General features: G+C 33.3%; 1 protein-coding gene across 1 annotated transcript; it reads left to right on the top strand.

The window, feature by feature from the left end:
* Positions 1 to 5997: 5997 nt before the first annotated feature.
* Positions 5998 to 20741, top strand: LOC145693287 (clavesin-1-like). Its single transcript, XM_081769139.1, has 4 exons — positions 5998 to 6241; positions 9858 to 9968; positions 17955 to 18060; positions 20427 to 20741. The coding sequence occupies exons 1-4, from the start codon at positions 6005 to 6007 to the stop codon at positions 20576 to 20578; spliced, it is 606 nt and encodes a 201-aa protein (XP_081625265.1). The 5' UTR covers positions 5998 to 6004; the 3' UTR covers positions 20579 to 20741.
* The last annotated feature ends 585 nt before the right edge of the window (positions 20742 to 21326 follow it).

The following is a 21326-nucleotide window of genomic DNA, read 5'->3' as shown; positions in this document are numbered from 1 at the left end:
ACAAATGCTTCCTTTCGGAGTTATAGGCTGCCCAAAACATGAAAAAAAAATGACTTTAATTAGGCCATAGCTTCAAAACTATGGGACCTACCGTAGTTGGGTCAAGACTTTACTTACTGTTAGGAACTAATATGTACTTTATCCAAAAATACATGTTTCAGAATCCTAAAGTACTCACGGAACAATTTTTGTACAGGCAGTTTGGTTACGGCCGTATAATCTGAAGTACTCACTAACTACCTCTATAAAAATTGTTGTGGAAGTACTGCAGGATTCTGAAGCATGTATTTTTAGATAGAGCACATATTAGTTCCCTTGTAAAATTTTGATTCGACTACGGTAGGTCCCATAGTTTTGGAGCTATGGACCTTTAAAGTTCATTTTTTCACGTTTTCGGCAGCCTGTAACTCCGAAAGGAAGCATTTGTGCACCCAGGTTGGTCTATACTTTTTGTCTCATCTTGGTGTCAGGAATACCCTATATATATATATACCTTCTTCTTAGCCTGCTCAAATATCTCGAAATGGGATACTGTAGTTGGGAAAGTTTAGATTATGATGGTTCATCTTACATGGTGATCTGTGCATCCGCCAATTTCACCGCACTCAGACCCCGGTCGTGGTTTGAAGCACACGTTAATAGTAGTTCCCGTCTTCATGTGGTATAAAGACGCAAAACACGAAAACTCAAACTTAACAGAACCATCTTCACCAAGATCGTATATCACACGACCTCTTTTGTGTGACTCTCCGAGTTCTGGAACATTTCCCTTCGCTTTTTTGCTCAACCACAATATAACAAACAAATATTTTGCTAAAAAAAAAAAAAAAAAAAAAAAAAAAAAAAAAAAACCAAAAACATACACAGTGTTAGGAACTACACCACAAAACTTTGGGAAATAAATTCTCACACGAAAAATGAAAATAAAATATAGAGAGAGCACTCAATAACAAAATGTCGGATAGAGGTTAGGTAAAAGAACATAATACTTATTTTGATCCTAGATTACATTAATGCACACTGAACGTGAAATAGGGGCAGCGAAGAGGTTAGGCTTGAAGCATAGAAGGAGATTCATGGGGTCTTGTAGAAACGAAAAATGATAGCTCAGGAACTAAAAAATGGCGCACATTCCATATCTAGTGATGTGCTAATGAAATTTAGGCACCAAGTAACTACAATGTTCTATTACCCGACCCACATTTGACATTTCGTTCGTTCGCCTTTTAAATCGTTCCGACTAAATTTCGGCGAGCTTCAATTCCGAAATGATGTATTTAAGGCGTTCAATGCACGACGGAATCAAGTCCACTTTTTGGTTATTTCAAACATATTACATCTCTAACTTACAAACTCTATCCGAAGCTCCTTTCAAAACTTAAAGGATTCAAAAAACTTATAAGACAAAATAATGTAAACTTTTCCCTGTAATTAAGTATTGTGACACTACCAATCTTAGATTTTATTTCGAATCAAATCTAATTCTCATTTTAGTTTATGAAATATAAGAAAATACATAACTAAGTTCACTTGCAAATAATTGTATGTGAAGAATTAGATCACGAAGTAAACTGTGTTATACAATCATGTCTCTGAATTTATCTTATGCGCTTGTGACAACTTTACTTACATAATTGAACTAATTACGGAAAGCTGGCACAGATATATTTCTTTCTTTCTAAATTCCGAAATTTATTCTGGAACAAATGGAACCCGGATTCGGAATACTTTTATTATTGCGCGTTGCTTCATGTCACGTCCACGAGCTTTTAGATTATCAACCTTAGCAAAGATTCCGATTGTAAAATATTAGGTAATTTTAAAGAGGAGAGTTCTAGCAGTTGTGGCAGATCAGTTGATCTCGGAGGATAAGCGACGTAAAACTCTATGTCCATTGTCGTCATGGACATAGCTTAAGTTGTGTACTCTTTGTTTATCTAACATCAATTTAAAACAGTATTCATACTAAATTTAACTCCGCCGAAACGGAAGGGGGGGAAGGTTCGGCATTGTCGTTGACTTGTAAAAGAGTACTAAGCATCACTACTTCGTCTCCAAGTTAAGAATCCGCCGCCAATCAAGGCCAGATCAGATCAGGATCGGAGCTGAGATGACAATCAAAAGCGTGAAACTGGATATTCATCATAATCATGATCAATCAGGTATGTGTCAGAGAAATCTGTTTGTGTTTGGCTTTCCAAGTGCATAAGACAATTTTCTAACAGACACATAAATTCACATTTAAAATTAAAAACTTTTAATTCACATTCAAAATTTTAGAGAAATTGGAAGCTGAACAAGTTAGGCAAATATATCTGAGGGAAAATACTAGTTAGAAAGGAAATAAGCATTTTTTTTAGCAAACAGAAAATTAAGAGATCGACAAGCTATTTCCGATGATTTTGCTGAAACATATTTATTTTACTTGTCTCGACGACAAGCTATGTGGAAGGCCGCTGAAGGATCGTTTGTATAGCATGTGATTTTTTTTTTTATTGTCGATTTACTGCTATGATTTCCATCGAATTAGCCAGTATCTATGGAAATACGAAATTAATTATTGCAAAATAAATTATATTTAAGAAAAAAATGAAATGAAATCTTTAAGTTTTACGTCCCACGGTTATGCCGGTTAGGCTAAAGGAGACGGTGATAATGAGGGATGAGTGAAATGGTGGAATGAAGAAAGTGGGAGGAAACGGGAGAACCCCGAGAAAACCCACGAGCACGATGTTTGTCCACCACAAAGTCCACACGGCGCCAGCTGGGATCGAACCAGGGACCCCAAGCACCGGAGGTGAACGCTCTACCACTGAGCCACCGCGCCCCCAAATTATATTAAGAATTATTTATGAAAGCATTGGAGTAAAGTAAGTTCTTTTACTATTACATGAATTTTACTAATTCATAATAGAATAGTTAATATGAATTTTAAACAGGTACTCACGTACTGTAGACACATATATGTATATTTCGACATTGAATTCTAGAAGCAGGAAAGTACTAACCTGGAAAGAGAGAAACATAATTGCAAGATTAGACCAGAATAATCAATGGATTTTACTAGATTATAATTTACTAGATAAGATATTTATTATAAGTGTATAATAATACATTGAAATATTAGTGCACGGATGTACGAATATATAAAAATATTAAATATTGAATATAATTCTATGAACAACTACATATGTTGCTTAAGATAATGATTGCAAATAATAATAAATGTAGAGCCCTAAGCAAGAATTAAGACTACTCAAAGAGAGCCATAGGTATGCGTCAGTAAACAAGAAATAAAGATAAAAGAGCTTATTGGGTCAAAGAAAACAATTCAAAGAGTTGTATGGTATTCCCAATTTGCCACTTGGATAATTACAGATATGATTTTATTATAGTGTAGCGCAAAGCACCGACTCAGGATATCATTTACTAGCTGGATTTTAATAATATTAATATAAGAATAGGATAAAACTTTTTTGCACTTGCACTGTGAGAAAAAAATTGTAGGTGGCGTACTTAAAAAGATAGGTTACATGCGTAATTCCTGTAGCTTTGGACTTAACGTACAACAGACGCATAACTGAAAACGCATGTTTTATAATACTTTCTGTATAAGTGTTCCATCTATACGTACTTTCCATATGAAATAATGTAGGCGGTCAGGATCTCACATACAAATGGACATATATTACATATAGCTGACGAAGGTAACATAAGTATATATATGTGATATACGGAAAACTGTTAGATGTCAGACATCCTGCAACGGCATGATGTAACATCTAAGGGCAGTGCTTATGTAGCATACGGATAACGTATGCTCCGTACTGATTTCTATAGTAAGCAAGAGGATACCGTATATTTGTACAATATACCGCTGTCCGGAGAACGGATTTTTCTCTGTGTGATAAGTGACTATTTTTCATGATTTTGACAAAATATATTTTCACGGATATAGGTAATATTTTACTCCTGAATAGACTTAGTGCACTAAAATGTAAGGTAACTAATATATACTATATAATGACAAATAATTTCCAAGAATAGAAACTATTAAGTTTCTAATAACAATGACAATTTTACGGGCACTATAGTACTCGCGCCGACTCGTGAAGCTTGACCTAGATCTACCGGTTTCACCACCCAATAGAACGCGAGGGTGTGTTCCAGTCGTCAACCCCCACCCATGAAATTTTGTCAGTGTCTTCTCTCGCGCTACACGGAAAACATCTCCCAAGAGTACAATGTTGTCGGATTGGCGTCAAGTTCCGTTTTGTTATTTTTTTTTTTTTTTTTTTTGTTGCGTTATATTTTCGTTGTTACTATTTATGCTATTGTTACCATTTTAGAATAGTTGTTACAGTAGTTATTGTTGTGTAGTTTTATTATTGGCAATTTTTAAATGCCTTTTTTATATAGGCCTACTCGTTTACTATGTCTTCAAAGTTTGGCAACATTGTTAGTGAATTTCAGGTGTTCGACGTTTCCCCAAGTGTGCGCTCGGGAAGCGGCTCCACGAATTGTACCGAAGTTTTCCGATATGCTAGAGCTCAAGCAAAATATTTCTATGATTGGTTTAGAGCCCAAGCTTCACGACTCGGCGCGAGTACTATAATCTATGACAACTTCAGTGGTACCTAAACTACGACAAATATCTACAATTACTATGATAGGTAACGGTACATTGCTAGATTATGACTGAAACTAGTGCTAGAATATGATTATTCAATCTATATCTTATATTTAAGCCGAATAATGATTTAAGATAGTGACTATTTTATGGACAAAATAGATCTAAATAGGATATCCAATATATAATGTATCATCTTACTTATGACAATGTTTGTAATCTTTTACACGACTTTACTTACAAAAGATGAAATGAAATCTTTGAGTTTTACATCCCACGGTTATGCCGGTTAGGCTAAAGGAGGCGGTGAAGATGAGAAATGAATGAAATGGTGGAATGAAGAAAGTGGATGGAAATGGGGGAACCCCGAGAAAACCCACGCACACGGTGTTTGTCCACCACAAAGTTCACTTGGTGGGGGCTGGGATCGAACCCGGAACAACAAGCACCAGAGGTGAACGCTCTACCACTGAGCCATCGAGGCCCCGACTTTATTTACATATTATATTAGCAACTATTATAGACATTAAAATTTTGAACTATTTCGGATAGGGAGGACGCTCGTTTTAGCCCATAAAACAAAATTGATACTGTCAATCTTCCCAAAGTTTCGAAATTTGTATTTTGTGTAACAAAATACATCGAATCCATACCCTTGGGTCCGTTGCACAGTTTTTTTTTTTTTTTTTTTTTTTTTGGTATGGCTGTGTTACATGTATCCTCCCTATCCAAAATTGCTCAAGGTTTTCGCCCATAAACAAAATTGGTACGATCAATCATCCTGGGGGTTCGAAAACAAAATACCCTGAGGAATCCATACCCTGGGGTTAGGTACGCAGAACTTTTATTTATTATTGTGTGTGTGTGTGTTTGTGTGTATGTGGCTGTGTTATCCTCGTGAGTTGGGTGAATGTCACCCAACACCCTCCAGCTGTCCCCACTTAAGTGCTCGGCAAACCATTGCACTGCTTGACTTAAATGAATGCATATCGATAGACGCATCCAGTTGTTGGTTTTCTTCTTTTAACCGAAGTTCGCTACATCTTTCTCTCAGATGGTTTCCCAATTCTCCTCATGATGTTGAAACCTTTATCGCACTGCGAAATCCAGGTAATTTCCCCATCTGTCACCCATTTAAATACTGCCCAAACCACCGCACAGCCTGGACTTCGGTTATAGCACGGAAATCTATGCGGAACTAGCGCAACTATGACATTGAATATTAATAAAATCATTATATTTTCTTTTAACATGAGAAGTTAAATATAAATGAGCTAATAAATATAATAATGAAATAAGGGAAGAAATAGTCACTTGACATAAAGTGTAGACAGCTGAAGCATCTGAACTTGTATTCTCAGGATTGTATGTTTCATGCCACGACTCACTCCAGATGGATATCGAGTTCTTGTAGTTCAATTTGCCAAGGACCCTGCAGATTTCGAGTTCTCGTTGATAGCTGCGAGATTTCTGATGTGTATAGATGTGTTATATAAAGTAGATGTTCTCCGTAGAGGCTTGATTGTGATATTTGATGATTCTACCATTCAACTACAGCACATTCTTCGAACTCCTGTAGCAGCGTTAAAGAAACATCTAATTTGTTTTCTGGTAAGTAATATTGGTTTATCCATAACTTCCATATTATTGTATCATATAACTTCGAGAGTAAACAAAGATGCGCCGTAACAAACTCATGCGTTTTCTCTCAGACAGTAATTTTCAACTGGCCGAGGTATAACGTAGAAGTACGATTGTGCGATCAGATTAAGGAAGCAAAGGAGGAGAAGAGTTGAGGTAATACAATGAAATAAATCAAGGTATGTAGTATACTAGTATTCATGGATTCTCACGTAACGTATTTACAAAATCATCGACCACGCCATTGACATTCTTGTTTCCTTGTAAAAACTGTAGGTTTAAACACAGGCTTGATGTTTGCTCCTTGTTTCTTTTGCCTGGTTTGCCACGAATAAGAATATCAAACTGTGACGTCACTGAGCATCCAGTTGGAAATGATTGCTATAAGATAATAAAAGTCTTGGATCTCTAAAGTACTACTCTTGAAACTTTAGTTCAGAACTGAGAAAAATCTTTCCAATTTTGTATATATATATATATATATATATATATATATATATATATATATATATATATATATATATATATATATATATATATATATATATATATAATACAAAGTTAATAATATAATATAATAGTTTTTGCTTTACCGTATTAGGGCTAACGGTATTTCGTTAGAAACAGATTGTTGAAACTTACTGTATATTCGAGTATTTGGGAAAGTTGACGTTTTAGTGTAAAGTTAACGTAATTATGTATTTTTGTGACCTTGAGAAAACGAAACGAAAGAGTTTAATTTTTAAATCTTTTCTTTTAATTTTTAAGTCTTTTGACATCGGGGAGATTACACATGCGACTGTTCCCTATAAGAAAACCAACTGAACGAGATAATTAGAAATAGGAAGAACTAAATTAGAAGCAGCTTTGGACGAAGGCACACAGAAGGATATATAAACAGAGGTTCTGAATACATAGATAAAGAAATTAGGGAAAAGAAAGTAGAAGAAGGGATTAATGGATGTTTCTTCGCAAGATAGCAGGGATCCAAGATATGACAACTGTCTCGCATCAGAAAGACCAGGAGATAAGGGTAAAGTAACGTCATAATCAAGAACTTCGAAGGTACTGAACAGACTTTGTGAAATCTAAGATTACGAGCGAGAGAGAAGTTAATCTTCGAACGAAAAGAAACTTGAATATCAAACTCAAGCAGTGTACACAGAATGAAACGAGTACTGAATATACTCACACATGGATAAATATGGATTCACAACCAGAAATCATCAATCATTCTACTTTGCAAAGAATGGAAAAGCACCTAATGTACAAAGAAATAAGCACGTGTTATCAAAGAACACATATAGAAATTAAAAAAATATATATTCGTTATTAACTAGACGCATAATGTTATATTCTATATGGCTACACTGATCAACTTAATAACAAAAAAAAAAAAAAATAGTTACCTTGTGAACTCCGACTACGAAATTTAATGGATTCAACAATAATTACAGTCATAAGACCTGGTCATACAGGAATTTAAATTATTATGGAAGGTTTTGGTTACAAGAAATGATTTTCCACCAAGAATGGAAAACCTTTGCATTTCAAAACAAGGTCAACTCTTCACTAATCGAATAGAATCGGAAAAGTAAGTTCTTTGTCTAGCATGTGTCTGCTTTATGCAAATGAAGATGCAAATTATTTGGAAATCATTTTATTTAACAGGTGAGACATTGTGGTAATTTCATAACAAATTACAACCAAAGTTGCTTACAATTGGTACGTATTTACCCACTGGATCAATTTCTAGAACTTCATCGGAATTCAGTCAAGCAAGAGATCCTGTAATATGATTCTACTCTTTTCCAGTGAGCCGAAACAAACCTGTAATGTACGCTTATAAACAATAGTTGTATGCTCAGAAATAGAAGCCATAAAGTAGAAAAATTGAAGAACGAACCATTCAAGGCCACCATCGTGTTACAATTGTTTCTCATACCTACATTCTACTCAGCGATCAAAAATACAAGAATACCCTTTCGTTGGAGACAACACATGTAAGTCGTCTGTCAACAAAAACTTCTGCTCTATTTCCAATAAGCTAGATCACTGGTGAGGAGGAAGCTTATGGTCACAGTAGCAATTCACTGTAAACTTCAGAGCAACTCATAGTTTATAACTGTAAAAAGGAACTCTACCCAATTCACAAATGGTAAATGGCCTTTATCATAATCAAAGTGATTAACACTATCTCAGAATCGTCGGAACAATACAAAGTAAACAACAACACTCATGAATCTCCCTTTACAATAAAAAGGACAATCAACAAGTGTAAGCTGAAGATATTCAAGAACAAAACTAGACTGTCGTCAAATTAGAAATTAAAATAACACGAATATACGTGTTATGATTTATGTCCCTCCATTTGTTTTACAACCCCAGGCGAAAACATTTCACTTCTCCAAATGACACTTCAAGTTTTCAAATTATTTCATAACAAAATGTAAATTTAATGGCTACAACTACAGGTACATATGGAATGAACACTCAGTTACGCAAAAGCAAGAAAATTCAGCCACATAGATACTGTACAGAAATTCTTTTTTAATACAACTAAGATTTATCACCTGGAATTGCTATTCTCTTAGTCGAGTAGTGGAGAATACTAATACAACAATTTTAGGAATGATTCAAAAAAGGATCAAAAGATTGCGATCTTGGCCAACAATTAGTTTCTGGATCAGGGACCACAAAATTTTTGAACGGCTCCTAAATCGAGTTTTCGTATTATCTACGGAATAAGTACATCATACTGAATGATAGTTTGTGTTTGGCTACACCATGTGTAGTTCTCCAGGTATAAGACCTACAAGAAATTTTTTGATTGAAATATATTGGATCTTTTGATTAAAAAAAAAAAAGAACAATAGTAAGCGTAAATAGAAGCAAGAAGGTATGGAGCAGAACAATTAACAAGCTATTAACAAGTATTTGAAGGAGGGAGGATCAGTCTTTGAAGTTAGTGATTTAATTCACAAATCTGTTTAAAACACACACTCATAAAAGACAAAGTACTCGAATCACTCTGATATTTTTTTCTTTGCACAGCTCTACACATCTTTGTAAACATCTTCAAAACGCATGTCTTCATATTTTATAAAATTTTCATCCATTTTGAGAATGTTTCAACCAGAAAATTCATAAAAATAATTTTTACTACCATATCTGTATTCACTTATTATTGATTGTAATCTAAATCTTTGTATGTTGTTAAAAACCTAGCATAAAAGCAAGCAACCTGTGTCCAATTTTATAAAAACTAAAATACATAACCTGGTGAGTTCGCCCTCATATTATCAGACCATATAGCACTCAAGAAGTAGTTTAAATTCAATACCTAGGCTATCTTTAAATTCAATACCTAGGCTATCTTCAAAATAGTAACCTATATTTTATAAGTATTACTGCAGGGTCCAAAACTACTAATATAAACTGACCTCTCAGTCACTCCTTTAGCAAAGCCGCTGATGTAGAGATTCAATAATGCACTGTTGAGAACTGGAATTCTGAAACCAGATCAAATGTATCAAATCTAGAATTGTTTTGTACTTAAAACCCGTTATTTTTATTGTTTTTGCAGAAGGGATATCCTGAGAGGTTGAAATATTTAATCTGTGTTAATATGCCGGACTATGCAATAAAATTCCAGAAGACCTTCCTCTGTCTTCTACCAGATAAACTGATGAAGCGGGTAAGTGAATATTGTTTCTTTTTGACTTGCTTTCAATAGGAAAAAGAATCTAAAAAAATAAAGAATTTGATAAACTAGGACTAAAATTATTTTATTTGTAGATAGCTTTTTTCTTTCTTTCTTTCTTTTTTTTTTTTTACATAATTGTATCTTTTTTTCTCAATTACGTTTTCCTGAAGGTATTCTACCTTAAAAAAGGAAATAAATAAAAATAAAATAGGGCTATGTGGTAGTTCTATATATACTGTAAACCTATACGGGGGGAATCGTGTTTCCTAACTTGCTAGATAAAATAGCTATGCACAGACAACAAACGATTTCTAGCTAAACCACTCTGAATCATACGCTGTATGCATCCAACAGTCCTTATGGGAAGGACCTTCCAACATACAGCTGCAGTATTTGCAAGCTTTTACCGGTATTCTATTGGTACACAAAGTCTACGTATGAATAAAATGCATCGTACCATAAAAACAGAAACATAGAGACAGATTGATAGGGAACGAGAGAGCGTAAATGTACTCTGATGTTCAAAATTATTGTCGCATGTCTATAAATATGTTGTTGTAGGAATATAATTTGATAACTAATTCGACCGGTGTTTCTTATAATGTTAGTATGTGTATAATCGGCAAAGACATGTATGTGGTAAATTTCATGTCAAAAGAGCAGTAAATAGGAACAATAAAACGAAAATAAAACTTTCTTGTCCGTTTAGCAACATTTTGTTTTACTCATTCTAATTTTCGTATTTATAATTGTTTTTCTATGAAATTTACCACAAATATACATTTCCCGATTATACACATAGTATCAGTGTTAAAAGTGCCCTGCAAAATCATTATAAAATTATATTCTTACAATAAGACAATTATAGATATGCGACAATCATTTTGGGCATAAGTGTATAAGAAAACGTATGAAATACCTGTACTTGATATCCTTCTCTATTGTGGCATGTGAAATATCTTTAATGTAAGTAGTCTATAGACAGTTTCCTCTGCCACATCTGGATTTTTTTTAAATGTCCTCGATATTCCTATGTTCGTAGCAGTGGCGTATTTAGGATTTTATTTCGGGGTGGCTATTCTAAACACGTGAATAAGCACTTATATTTTTCCTTTTGGGCGCCGACAAATTTTAATGAAGTTTTGCATATAACATTTATTTCGAGGGACTTGAGCCCGACAGCCACTCCATAAATACGCCACTGGCTCGTAGTCTTATTTCCTACAGTCGTGGATATGTTCGTGTTCCACAGATAATTCTTTACGTTCGCTGCATGGCGTTTAATACTACCGTCTACTTGGTCGGAAAGTTATCAGATTAACACATCCTACATAGCATGTTTTCGTTCCTCGCGTACCACAGGCACTCTTCTCTTCAGATGAGAAAACAAAATAATATGAGACATTAGCAAAATAGTTGTCAGAAATTCAACTAAAGTTAAGTATATACATTACAAGAACTATCATTTATTTGGGATGAAATGTAAAATACAACAATTGATTTAGAACACAATACTTCAAGTATCTACTTTATAATATTTCATTCATAAGAATAAATATAATATATACAGGGTTAGCATAAATGATTCATTCGTTTTGAAAATGCTATATTTTCAAAAAGTATTACACGTACAGACATGAAAGGTACATGAAAAGAACCACAAACTCACCAAGTTTGCATTGCGTGATAGCAAGAGTTTATTTATCTGTCCGATCGGGTGTGGCAGTGTGGCAGTTGTGGAAAATGGAGGGAAACTAAGAAAAAAGACGTAGAGTATCGTCTAGACGTGTGTCGTGTCACCAAAGGGGCACATATTGGTAAACATTTTTAGAGAGTGTATAAACTTCATGAGTTTGTGGTTCTTTTCATATACCTTTGATGTGTGAATGTGTAATACTTTTGAAAATATAGCCTTTTCAAAATGAATGAATAATTTATGCCCTGTATTTTCTTCCACAAAATATTAAATTAACTTGAATGCTATTGTTTCATTTACTAAAAAGAATAAAATTAAAAACAATAACACTAAAAAGAATAGATTTAACTGTCACTGAATGTTGTTTCGTCAAAATTTAGGATCGATTTCACTTACATTATTATAAATTTTGCCTAGAATTTTTACTAAATGAACCACTTCGTTATCAATTTTCTAGGTAACTGGTAATTATATATTTAACATTCTTGTTTCCGGCGGTGGGTGGGGGGAATTTACATTTAACACCGCTCAAAATGCATGTAGTAAACAGTATATTAATATCTAATATAGCTAAAATTTACATTACACTCTATATAAAACTTTTTTTCAGCTTGTCCTTGAAGGTATCTTCCGTAGATTTCCAATTTATCATTTCCTTCACTATGAATTATGTAAATTTCAATAGTATTTGATAATAGGCGCAAGCCATGGAATTAATTTATGCTACAACATACCTGCATATGTTATAGAATCTTTTCCATCTGAATTTCCAAATAATTTTAAACTGTAGTTGTCGCGAGTTACTAAAATTTGGATACGGACTATGCTTATTACTTACGTGTACGTATGAAATTATTTACTTACAGTTTAAGATCTGTATAAACTAGTATGTGGCTATAGAAACATAGGATTTAATTTGTTTTTTAAGTTTCAAAATAAGATTAAGTATTTCTAGATACATGACTTAATAAATGATATTACTTGGTATAAAGCATACTTTTCCATTCTGTTCATGTTTATTATTATTATTATTATTATTATTATTATTATTATTATTATTATTATTATTATTATTATTATTATTATTATTATTATTATTATTATTATTATTAAAAGGAGAGAAAATTACTTGTTGAGTGACCTGTATGTATTTTAATTCTAAAGTGTAGGATTTGAGCAGAAAGTGTGATGGTTAAAATTGTAAATAGACTATTTAGATGTTTACGAAGAAAAGACGTTATATATAGTATGCGACAAAACATAACCAATTTTTTTCCTCGAAGGTCAAGATCTAAGGGTTTACTTGTCCATACCATAAATCCTTCATTATAACTAAATTTCGGCGTTGCCGTTCCAATTCAGGTAGAACTGTATAAAGCTCTAAGTATGGCTAACCCCATTACGGTTATCATAGTAGCATCGTACAGTGTTTGTTCCGTCTGGCATCTTCAGCGTTTACAGCGTGATTGAAGAACGTATATTTCGGTAGCTAGGCTTTACAATCAGCCCACATCATGTGACAATATATGAAAGCGATTTTCAGCGATCTACTTTGTTCAGCTTAAAACACAAATTATTTTGTTGTTTATTATGTCGGGAAGTATATAAATGTTATCGAATAGAGCAAATCTTCTTTACTCCCGATCCAAATCTTTGCATTGTTTTTTTTTTCATAAATGACGTAAAGGCAATGCTCTAAATAGAAGAGGAGGAGTATACGGGGTATACTTTCTTAGATCTTCCACTTCGAGCACTGCATAAAGGAATAGCAACACAGTTTAAAACCGAGATCTTCCTATCTCGAATATTTTCAGTGCGTAGCTGATGCTTGTTGCATTGCGACATTGGGTAGGCACAGCCCCTCATGGACCGTAGCTCCAGGGAGTCAGTTTAGTACTTATCTGTATTTCCTAGCTAATTTTCCCACTATTTCAATAAGCATTTATTATTTTATTACAAACGTCCTAGCCACACTGGAATATCACTCCCCATGAGATCAGCGAAGTCAAACAGCCCTGGGTCTTGTCAGAGGAAAGATAGGTGTGACTATTCGTACTCACCAGACGGTGTTGGCGTTGCGGCGTCCACCCAGCGTCGTGAGGACAATTGGAAGCTACTTGAAAGAAAAAAGTAGTGAACTGCAGCCTAGGAAGCAAGCATTAATGGCGAGGGTAGCTGATCTGCTAACAACACATCACCCCACAGGAATGAGTGCCATAAGTCCAGGCCTTCTAAGGGCTGTTGCGCCAGGAATTTAGTTTTCATTAGGCCTATTATTATTTCTAATAATAATAATATTAGTAATAGGCTTAATAAAGATACGGCCTGTTTGCCTGCTCTGCTCGTAAGTACATTATTTCTAACTTTATGATATGCCTATAGTTAGACAGGCCAATAATTGATCAGTTTCTCTCTCATGTGATTCGTCACGTTACTGGACGATAAAAACTGGACAAACTACAAATTAGTATACTATACACAGGAAATTAATAATGATAGCTTTATTACTCAGATATTAACCTGCATACATTAATAAATATAAGGATCTAGGTACTTAATAGAATGCTTTTTAATCATTTCCTTTTTAAAGAAAAAAGTTTTAAATTGTCATTATAGACAGATGGCCTGTCGAATAATAATAATAATAATAATAATAATAATAATAATAATAATAATAATAATAATAATAATAATAATAATAATAATAATAATAATAAACATGTTTCCCAGGACATTCAAGAAAGTTATCGTGTCTTGCAAAATATATTTGAGGAAGACAAGGATCATGTTGTCATCGAGATAGATCAATCGTAATCAGAAAGTGAGGATAACGAAAACGAGAACATGTTTTAAACTCTTGGAGTGTGAAGTTCCAATTCATTTTATCTATTTATGTGAGAATTTTCAAAATCATATTCAATCAGGTCTGATATAGTGCTTTATGTGAGATTGATTCTAAGTTGCATGAATGGCATAAACAACAACAATAATAATAATAATAATAATAATAATAATAATAATAATAATAATAATAATAATAATAATAATAATAATAATAATAATAATGCTATTTATAAAAGACTAACATTAGTGCATCACGCTAACTCCTAATAGTAAATCACGTTCATGCTCATTGCAATAATATAATGCAATAATTTAGATTTGAGCATTTATATTTATGTATCCGCAAGTTCGTTGGTCGACTAACTTAGAAAAAAGTGAATACAAACAATTAGAGCTCTTAAGTATGATTTTAACCTATAATTTGTGCTTGAACTTTTCAGGTAAACAGTATCCGCCCGATACCCGTTGCGTTTGGTTTACTCGATCCTTAGACCTGCCCGTTTGACCCGTGTTTCGCCTGTTTGGACCGTTTGACCCGATAGACTCATTATGAGATCGTACATGATAAGTAGAACAATTTGTGTTACGATAATAAAGTGAAACAACACACCAGTTACGAACATGGCAGACTAAGCTTGTTTTCATAAAAACAGGGTTATCAGGCCAACCTTATTCATACGGTTCAATCGGGCAAACCTGATTCATACGGGTAAAAATACAATGTCGGTCCAACGGGCGGTCCAAGATCGATTCTATTTTCCGAGCATTACCGAAAATGCACAGTAGCCCGAAACATCTGGGACGTAAAAACTATATTATTATTATTATTATTATTATTATTATTATTATTATTATTATTATTATTATTATTATTATTATTATTATTATTATTATTATTATTATTATAAATGGTAGTTCGTATGTATACTTGTATAAGACACTTGTTAGATCTAAATTAGAATTTGGTTCAGTTGTCTGGAATAGTCTATCCAACACACTTGTTAACAAAATCGAAGCTGTACAGAAATGTTTCGTAAGGCTACTGTGTTATAAAATGAAAAAAGATTACTATGCACATGAATATGGATATTGGTTAACATTTTGGGGGCTTCAAGAACTATCGGAAAGGAGGAAAGTTACTGATAAATTATTTATTCAAATGGTGTTGGAAAATAAATATAGTAGCGAATATTGCTTAGAAAATATAGGAATAAGAGTGCCGACTTATAGTGTTAGGAATCAATCGACATTGGTTGCATTAAACTTAAAACGTGAAATACTAAGAAGGATGACAATGTCTTACAATTTAAAATGAACAAATGTTAGAATAAATATCAGAACATTTCTTACAAAATTAAACTGTTTTAACTTTATGACAAGGGTTCTAGCTGCTTATCTTTATTTTATTGTTATTGTGTATATTCAGCGTATTTTTATGTTATAATCTTTTACTCAAAGAACCAGTCTTTTACGTTAAAATATGACAATAAGTGAAAGAGATTTTTGCATGTCAAGGTCAAATTTTAAGTAAGGTTGTTGTTTCATTATTTCAAATGGTAGTTAAATAAGACTTTAATTTGCATAGTTCTTTTAATCGTATATTTTGAGACTGACAGCTTTCTTTTATTTTTTATTTTATATATCTGTTTGAAGCTTATAATTTTAATATATTAATCTTCTGACCTGCTCTAATAGTCATTTTACGTTATATAATTTCTGGTCTGTTTAAAATGATTATATAATGATTTTAACATAGTGCTGTATTTTTGCTTATGAGCTGTTCATAGCACTTAAAATAAAGTTATTATTATTATAATTATTATTATTATTATTATTATTATTATTATTATTATTATTATTATTATTATTATTATTATTATTATTATTATTATTATTATTATTATTAAAAGGAGAGAAAATTACTTGTTGAATGACCTGTATGTATTTTATTTCTATTTTAAATGGCTATTCTTGTTTTATTTATCTGCTTATTGGTTTACAACACTCAGAAAGAATAGTTCGAGACTACATTGTTTACCCTGGCGACAGGGACAGCAGCTAAGCTTTTGTAATACCGGTAACATCCAACTGGTTGACAAACCTCACGTGGCCTCTAAAAACCAAATGACAGTTTTACTGCTGATAAGACAAGTTGGTTTAGCTTTGAAAATCACTATACAATATTTGTTTGTAATTTTGTGTTGCTAAATGGACTTACATGTTGTGTTTTAAAATACAAAACTCACCAAAATTCAAATACATATTCTGGGGAAATAGTTTCTTTCTTCAGGTCATAAGGGAGAGATACGTGACCGTGTCATTCTAGCATGTATTTCAAACACTCGTGGCCCCGTGGAAATGTATTTCAAACACTTCTGGCAAATATTCGTAGCCCCGCGTACTGTATTCGCTAACGCTCTTGCGTTTTGTGCGAGCCGGTCAGGTTCGATTTCCGGTTGCGACACTCGGTCGAAAAATGTAAAAGCTTTTTCAGGTCGGCCATTCAGAATGAGATCTTCCTAGTTTTTCTCATTTAAACCAGGCAAATGCTGAAATGGTACCTACCACTTGCTTCCTTTCCATTCATTTCTTTCTTCCCAATTCCCAGGGAAGTGTGATCGTTCAGGGACAACATATCTCTAACATGACCACATATGCCAAAAGCTCAAAAATCTAATTCCTAACTTATACATATACATTTGAATGTTTAAACTGCTTGCTACACTACCTTGAAGATCTTTACCAAAAGGCAGAGTGTCTTACGAATATAAAATGATCCTTAAAGGCAAATATCTTTGTACTTTATTACTACTCTGTTTATGTATACGCAGTAATCAGTCTCGATTCTAAATTTATCCCTTAACTCCAGTTCCCGTTTTAGGGCATGGTAGCTCAGTGATAGAGCGCTTACCTTTGGTGCTTGGGGTTCTTGGTTCGATCCCTGGCTAAGTAAGGTTGTATTGAACAACATCGTGCCCGTGTGCCTTCTCGGGGTACTCCCGTTTCCTTTCTGATATACTTATTAAAATCTTCATTTCAGGCACTTTCTATTACGTTGTTCCTATTCTATATTGCTATCAAAAGATTACGAATGGTAGGTACAATGTCCTTTTTATAAGCTTGTATCAGTAAGGGAGTTTCTTGTATATTTGGCAAACTGAAATAAAACACTTGTTTGTAAAGCTAGTCAAATAAATTAACACCCTGCATTATAATTAGCAGAGGGAATGTGAATAGATAGAAGCAATAGAAGATGGTTAGACGATACTAGCACTACGATGATAGCAATAAGTCTAATTCAAGTGCAACTAGATAAATTTTGAAAATAGGGGCCCGGATGTTTCAACTAAGTTGTTGTGTTGAGTTTCCACAGCGATATAACTATTATGTATCACATTCTTGAAAACAAATGTGTTAATATCTAATTTATTAATTAGGTTGTTAATTATGGAAAGAACTACTCAGAATTATACGACCTTGTTCCTCGAGAGTGCCTCCCTGCCGAACTTGGTGGAAGCGCCGGATCATTGAGAACGCTTAATGGTATGTCTTTTAACATGGAGTTATTGTAATTAATCGAACTTAAATGAGCAAGAAATATATAATTGCAGAAAGGATATTATAACACAATACTAATAATATGCTACAATGAAATCGCTGTAGTATTACAATGAAGCATGACATGAGGAACACAGTGGATCTAATAGCCCTGAAGATCAATCATTGTTCTTTAACGAGTTTTGGTTTCAACCTTTATTCCATGGATTATAAGCAGTAAGGGATAGCAAGTAGAGTTTTTTTTTTTTTTTATATATATATATATGAATTCAGCGTCTGAGGAATAGGTTCTATCTTTGATCTTTAGATACACTACCTCAAGTTTGAGTTTTGAATTCACATAGTTTGGAAGTCGCAGTTTCACACTGTGAAACAATACATTTTAAACATATGAATAGTATTTCTCGTGTTAGTAATAAAGATGGCATACGAGTAATATTTTCCAATAATGACTTTAGTGACAAATCTTATAGTGAGTGATGTTTACTTAATCTCATCCTGCTTTATAATCACCACAATCAAGCTGTTAATGTGGATGATAACCAAAATGTGTAATTCACTGTATTCATTTTCTGCACAATTATGTATACTGTAAATTTCCCTAAACATGTTTTATTGTACTAAACAAAACATATACTGCCTTAACATTTATTCTAATAATTATTTGAGACTACTGATTTAGAATTGATCAAATCAAATTGATAAGTTTGTAGTAGGTCTACTGATCAGGAAAAATGTAAACAACGAAAATAATTGACAATTTAACTGGAAAAGATTCGCCCAATATGAGACGATAATGATTAAATAATTGAGTGTAAATAAAGATTTGATATTTAGTATATCGTCCCGTTCAAGAGCGTGGCAATATGAGACATGGACCTACAGCTTAACGTGGGATCCGAACCATATGAACTCCCACCGGGAATTAAACGCTGGTCTCCCACGTCGAAGGCGCTAACCGCTTAACCACGAGAGAACTGCTATGGAATATATTTGCTGAGACGAATATCTGGGCTTATGAAGCAATCATCGAGAAAATTGTCACTAAATTGATTGATTGGTTGATTATGGTGTTTAATGGGCTACCGAGGCTACTTATCCACTTATAAAAGACTAATGGGCTTCTCAAAAAGTAAGTTCAAAATAAAAACATTGATGAAAGTAAGACTCACAGGAAAATGTTTATTAAGTATAATATCACTGATATAATGAAACAAAAATTATCTACCAAAAAAATAAAACAGATTGTGAAAAATCTAGCAAAATATAAATTAAAACAATTTAAAAAATGACTAAATGACTCATAATAGTAACAACAAAAGAATGCACGCAATAGATTTTGTTAAATAAACTCAGAGAACATTAATTTTATAATCCCGTGAATAAAAGAAAGAACACGTTCAGTAAATATAGTGCTACCCAATTACACCTAATATTGATAGGTAGTATTATGTGGTCGCTACTGTTCGAGTATTGCAGACACCTTACAAGAACGTGACGGACGATCTGTCATAAAAGCTTAAAATAATACCTACGATATCATTATCGTCTTACTCTAAGAGTTACTACTTCCGAAGTAATCAGTTTCCACTTTTATAAAAACGAAGAAATCAAATAGCAAGCTTAGCAGATGTGGTAATTTATCAGATAATTTCCAAGTCTCCAATTAATCTTCAATCTTGCACTCACAGGAGAGTCAATAATAACTTTAAATATGTAATATGGAAATGACCGAAGGATTCAGAAAACAGAGAAGCCCGCCAAACAACGAATATGTTATTTGTTGTCCAAAACATCAACTTAATAGTCTGAAAAAAAAAAAACGAATTTGACGATACTTAAGCCCAGTGTTAAGAACTCAGAACTCATAAAACTGAATCAAATTTGACGAAAACATTAATTAAATTGGCTTTCGACTGAGAAACAAAATCATTGTAAATATTCAGTGTAAAATTTTTTAACTTGCAATAATGGTATAGAAATCAACTCTTACATCTACATTGATGTTTCTTCCCAATAGCGTTTCAAAAGCGAATTCACAATATAAAAATATTTGAATTAAAAATAAAACACGAAAATCTGCATATTCTTGCTGCACAATTATATTATATAAGAAAATAATAACTCTATTTTGACAATTTTATGATAGTCTATTTAGTTTTGAGGAACAAAATTTCTAGATAGACGTAAAACTAAAAGATTTCATTTCTTTTCATTTTACTTTCTAGACAAATGACATGGTATTAAATGCAGTTGGTTTTATATTTGTTATTGGTAATTTGAGTAACTTTTAGGTAAGTAAAATATCTTTTATTTTTGATTATCTAATATAGGAAACTGTTTACTTTCAGAGAAAACTAATGCTATGTTAATAGAGAATTCAGAGTGGTTGAAAGATATTGGAATGAAAAGATCTGCTGAAAAACTAAGACCTGGATCCCCAAAGTTTTACAACGAGCTCTTTGGTATGGAGGGAAGCTTTAGATCGCTCACTGTTGACTGATTCAACTTGAATATGCAACATGTTGAAGAGTTTTAAGGAAACATCTCACAGATCATTATAATGGTATAAAATAATGCAATTAGCAATTAATCAATATGGGATCTACTTTTATTTTTTAAAAAGTATTTTTAATACTGATTGCTTTTTAGAAACTAATAATGAAGAGAAAGAGACTAGGCTCGAGGCAATGGCGTAGCCAGGGGGCTGATTGGCTCAAGCTCCCTCCCTTAATGCAGTGTTCTTAAAAGTGGATTACTTTTGTGATACCAGTATTTTGACTTTTTTAGGATACGTGAACATATAATTTCACCCAAGAAGTATGTATATGTATATATGTGTGTGTATGTGTTGTGCATGGTACTTTCTAACTAGGTAACTACTGGCCGGATCTAAACCAAATTTAGTGGGCAAGTGGCCCATCGTCTAAGGAATAGAGAAGGCTATATTTGGTCGTCGAGATGGACTAGTGACAGACTCGGCTCGGCTTGATTCATCTTAGTATGGCTGCTTTATTTCTCAGTAACTCTTGGCCAGATCTGAACAAAATTTAGTGGGCAAAGTCACCCATCGTTTAAGGGTCACCCATCGTTTAAGAACTAGAGATCGCTACAGAGGCCAGGAGTGAGCTCTGTTCGGCTCGGCTTATATGGGTAAACTTACTCTATTTTTCAGGCTTGGGTCGGCAACAGAGATGGCGTGGGGCAATGAAAACTTGACCCATGACCCACTAACCCATCATCCACCATGA

This window comes from Thermobia domestica, chromosome 8, assembly GCF_964235325.1.
Source record: "Thermobia domestica chromosome 8, izTheDome1.hap1.1, whole genome shotgun sequence".
Classification (NCBI taxonomy): domain Eukaryota; kingdom Metazoa; phylum Arthropoda; class Insecta; order Zygentoma; family Lepismatidae; genus Thermobia; species Thermobia domestica.
Note: the sequence above shows the minus strand (reverse complement) of the source record. Positions and strands in the feature narration are given on the sequence as shown.

Excerpts from the sequence above, each read along its gene's own strand:
- LOC145693287 (XM_081769139.1), top strand. The coding sequence starts at position 6,005 with ATGCCACGACTCACTCCAGATGGATATCGAGTTCTTGTAGTTCAATTT. Across the intron at positions 6,242-9,857 it reads AACATCTAATTTGTTTTCTG|AAGGGATATCCTGAGAGGTT; the intron begins GTAAGTAATATT and ends TTGTTTTTGCAG. Across the intron at positions 18,061-20,426 it reads ATCATTGAGAACGCTTAATG|AGAAAACTAATGCTATGTTA; the intron begins GTATGTCTTTTA and ends GTTTACTTTCAG.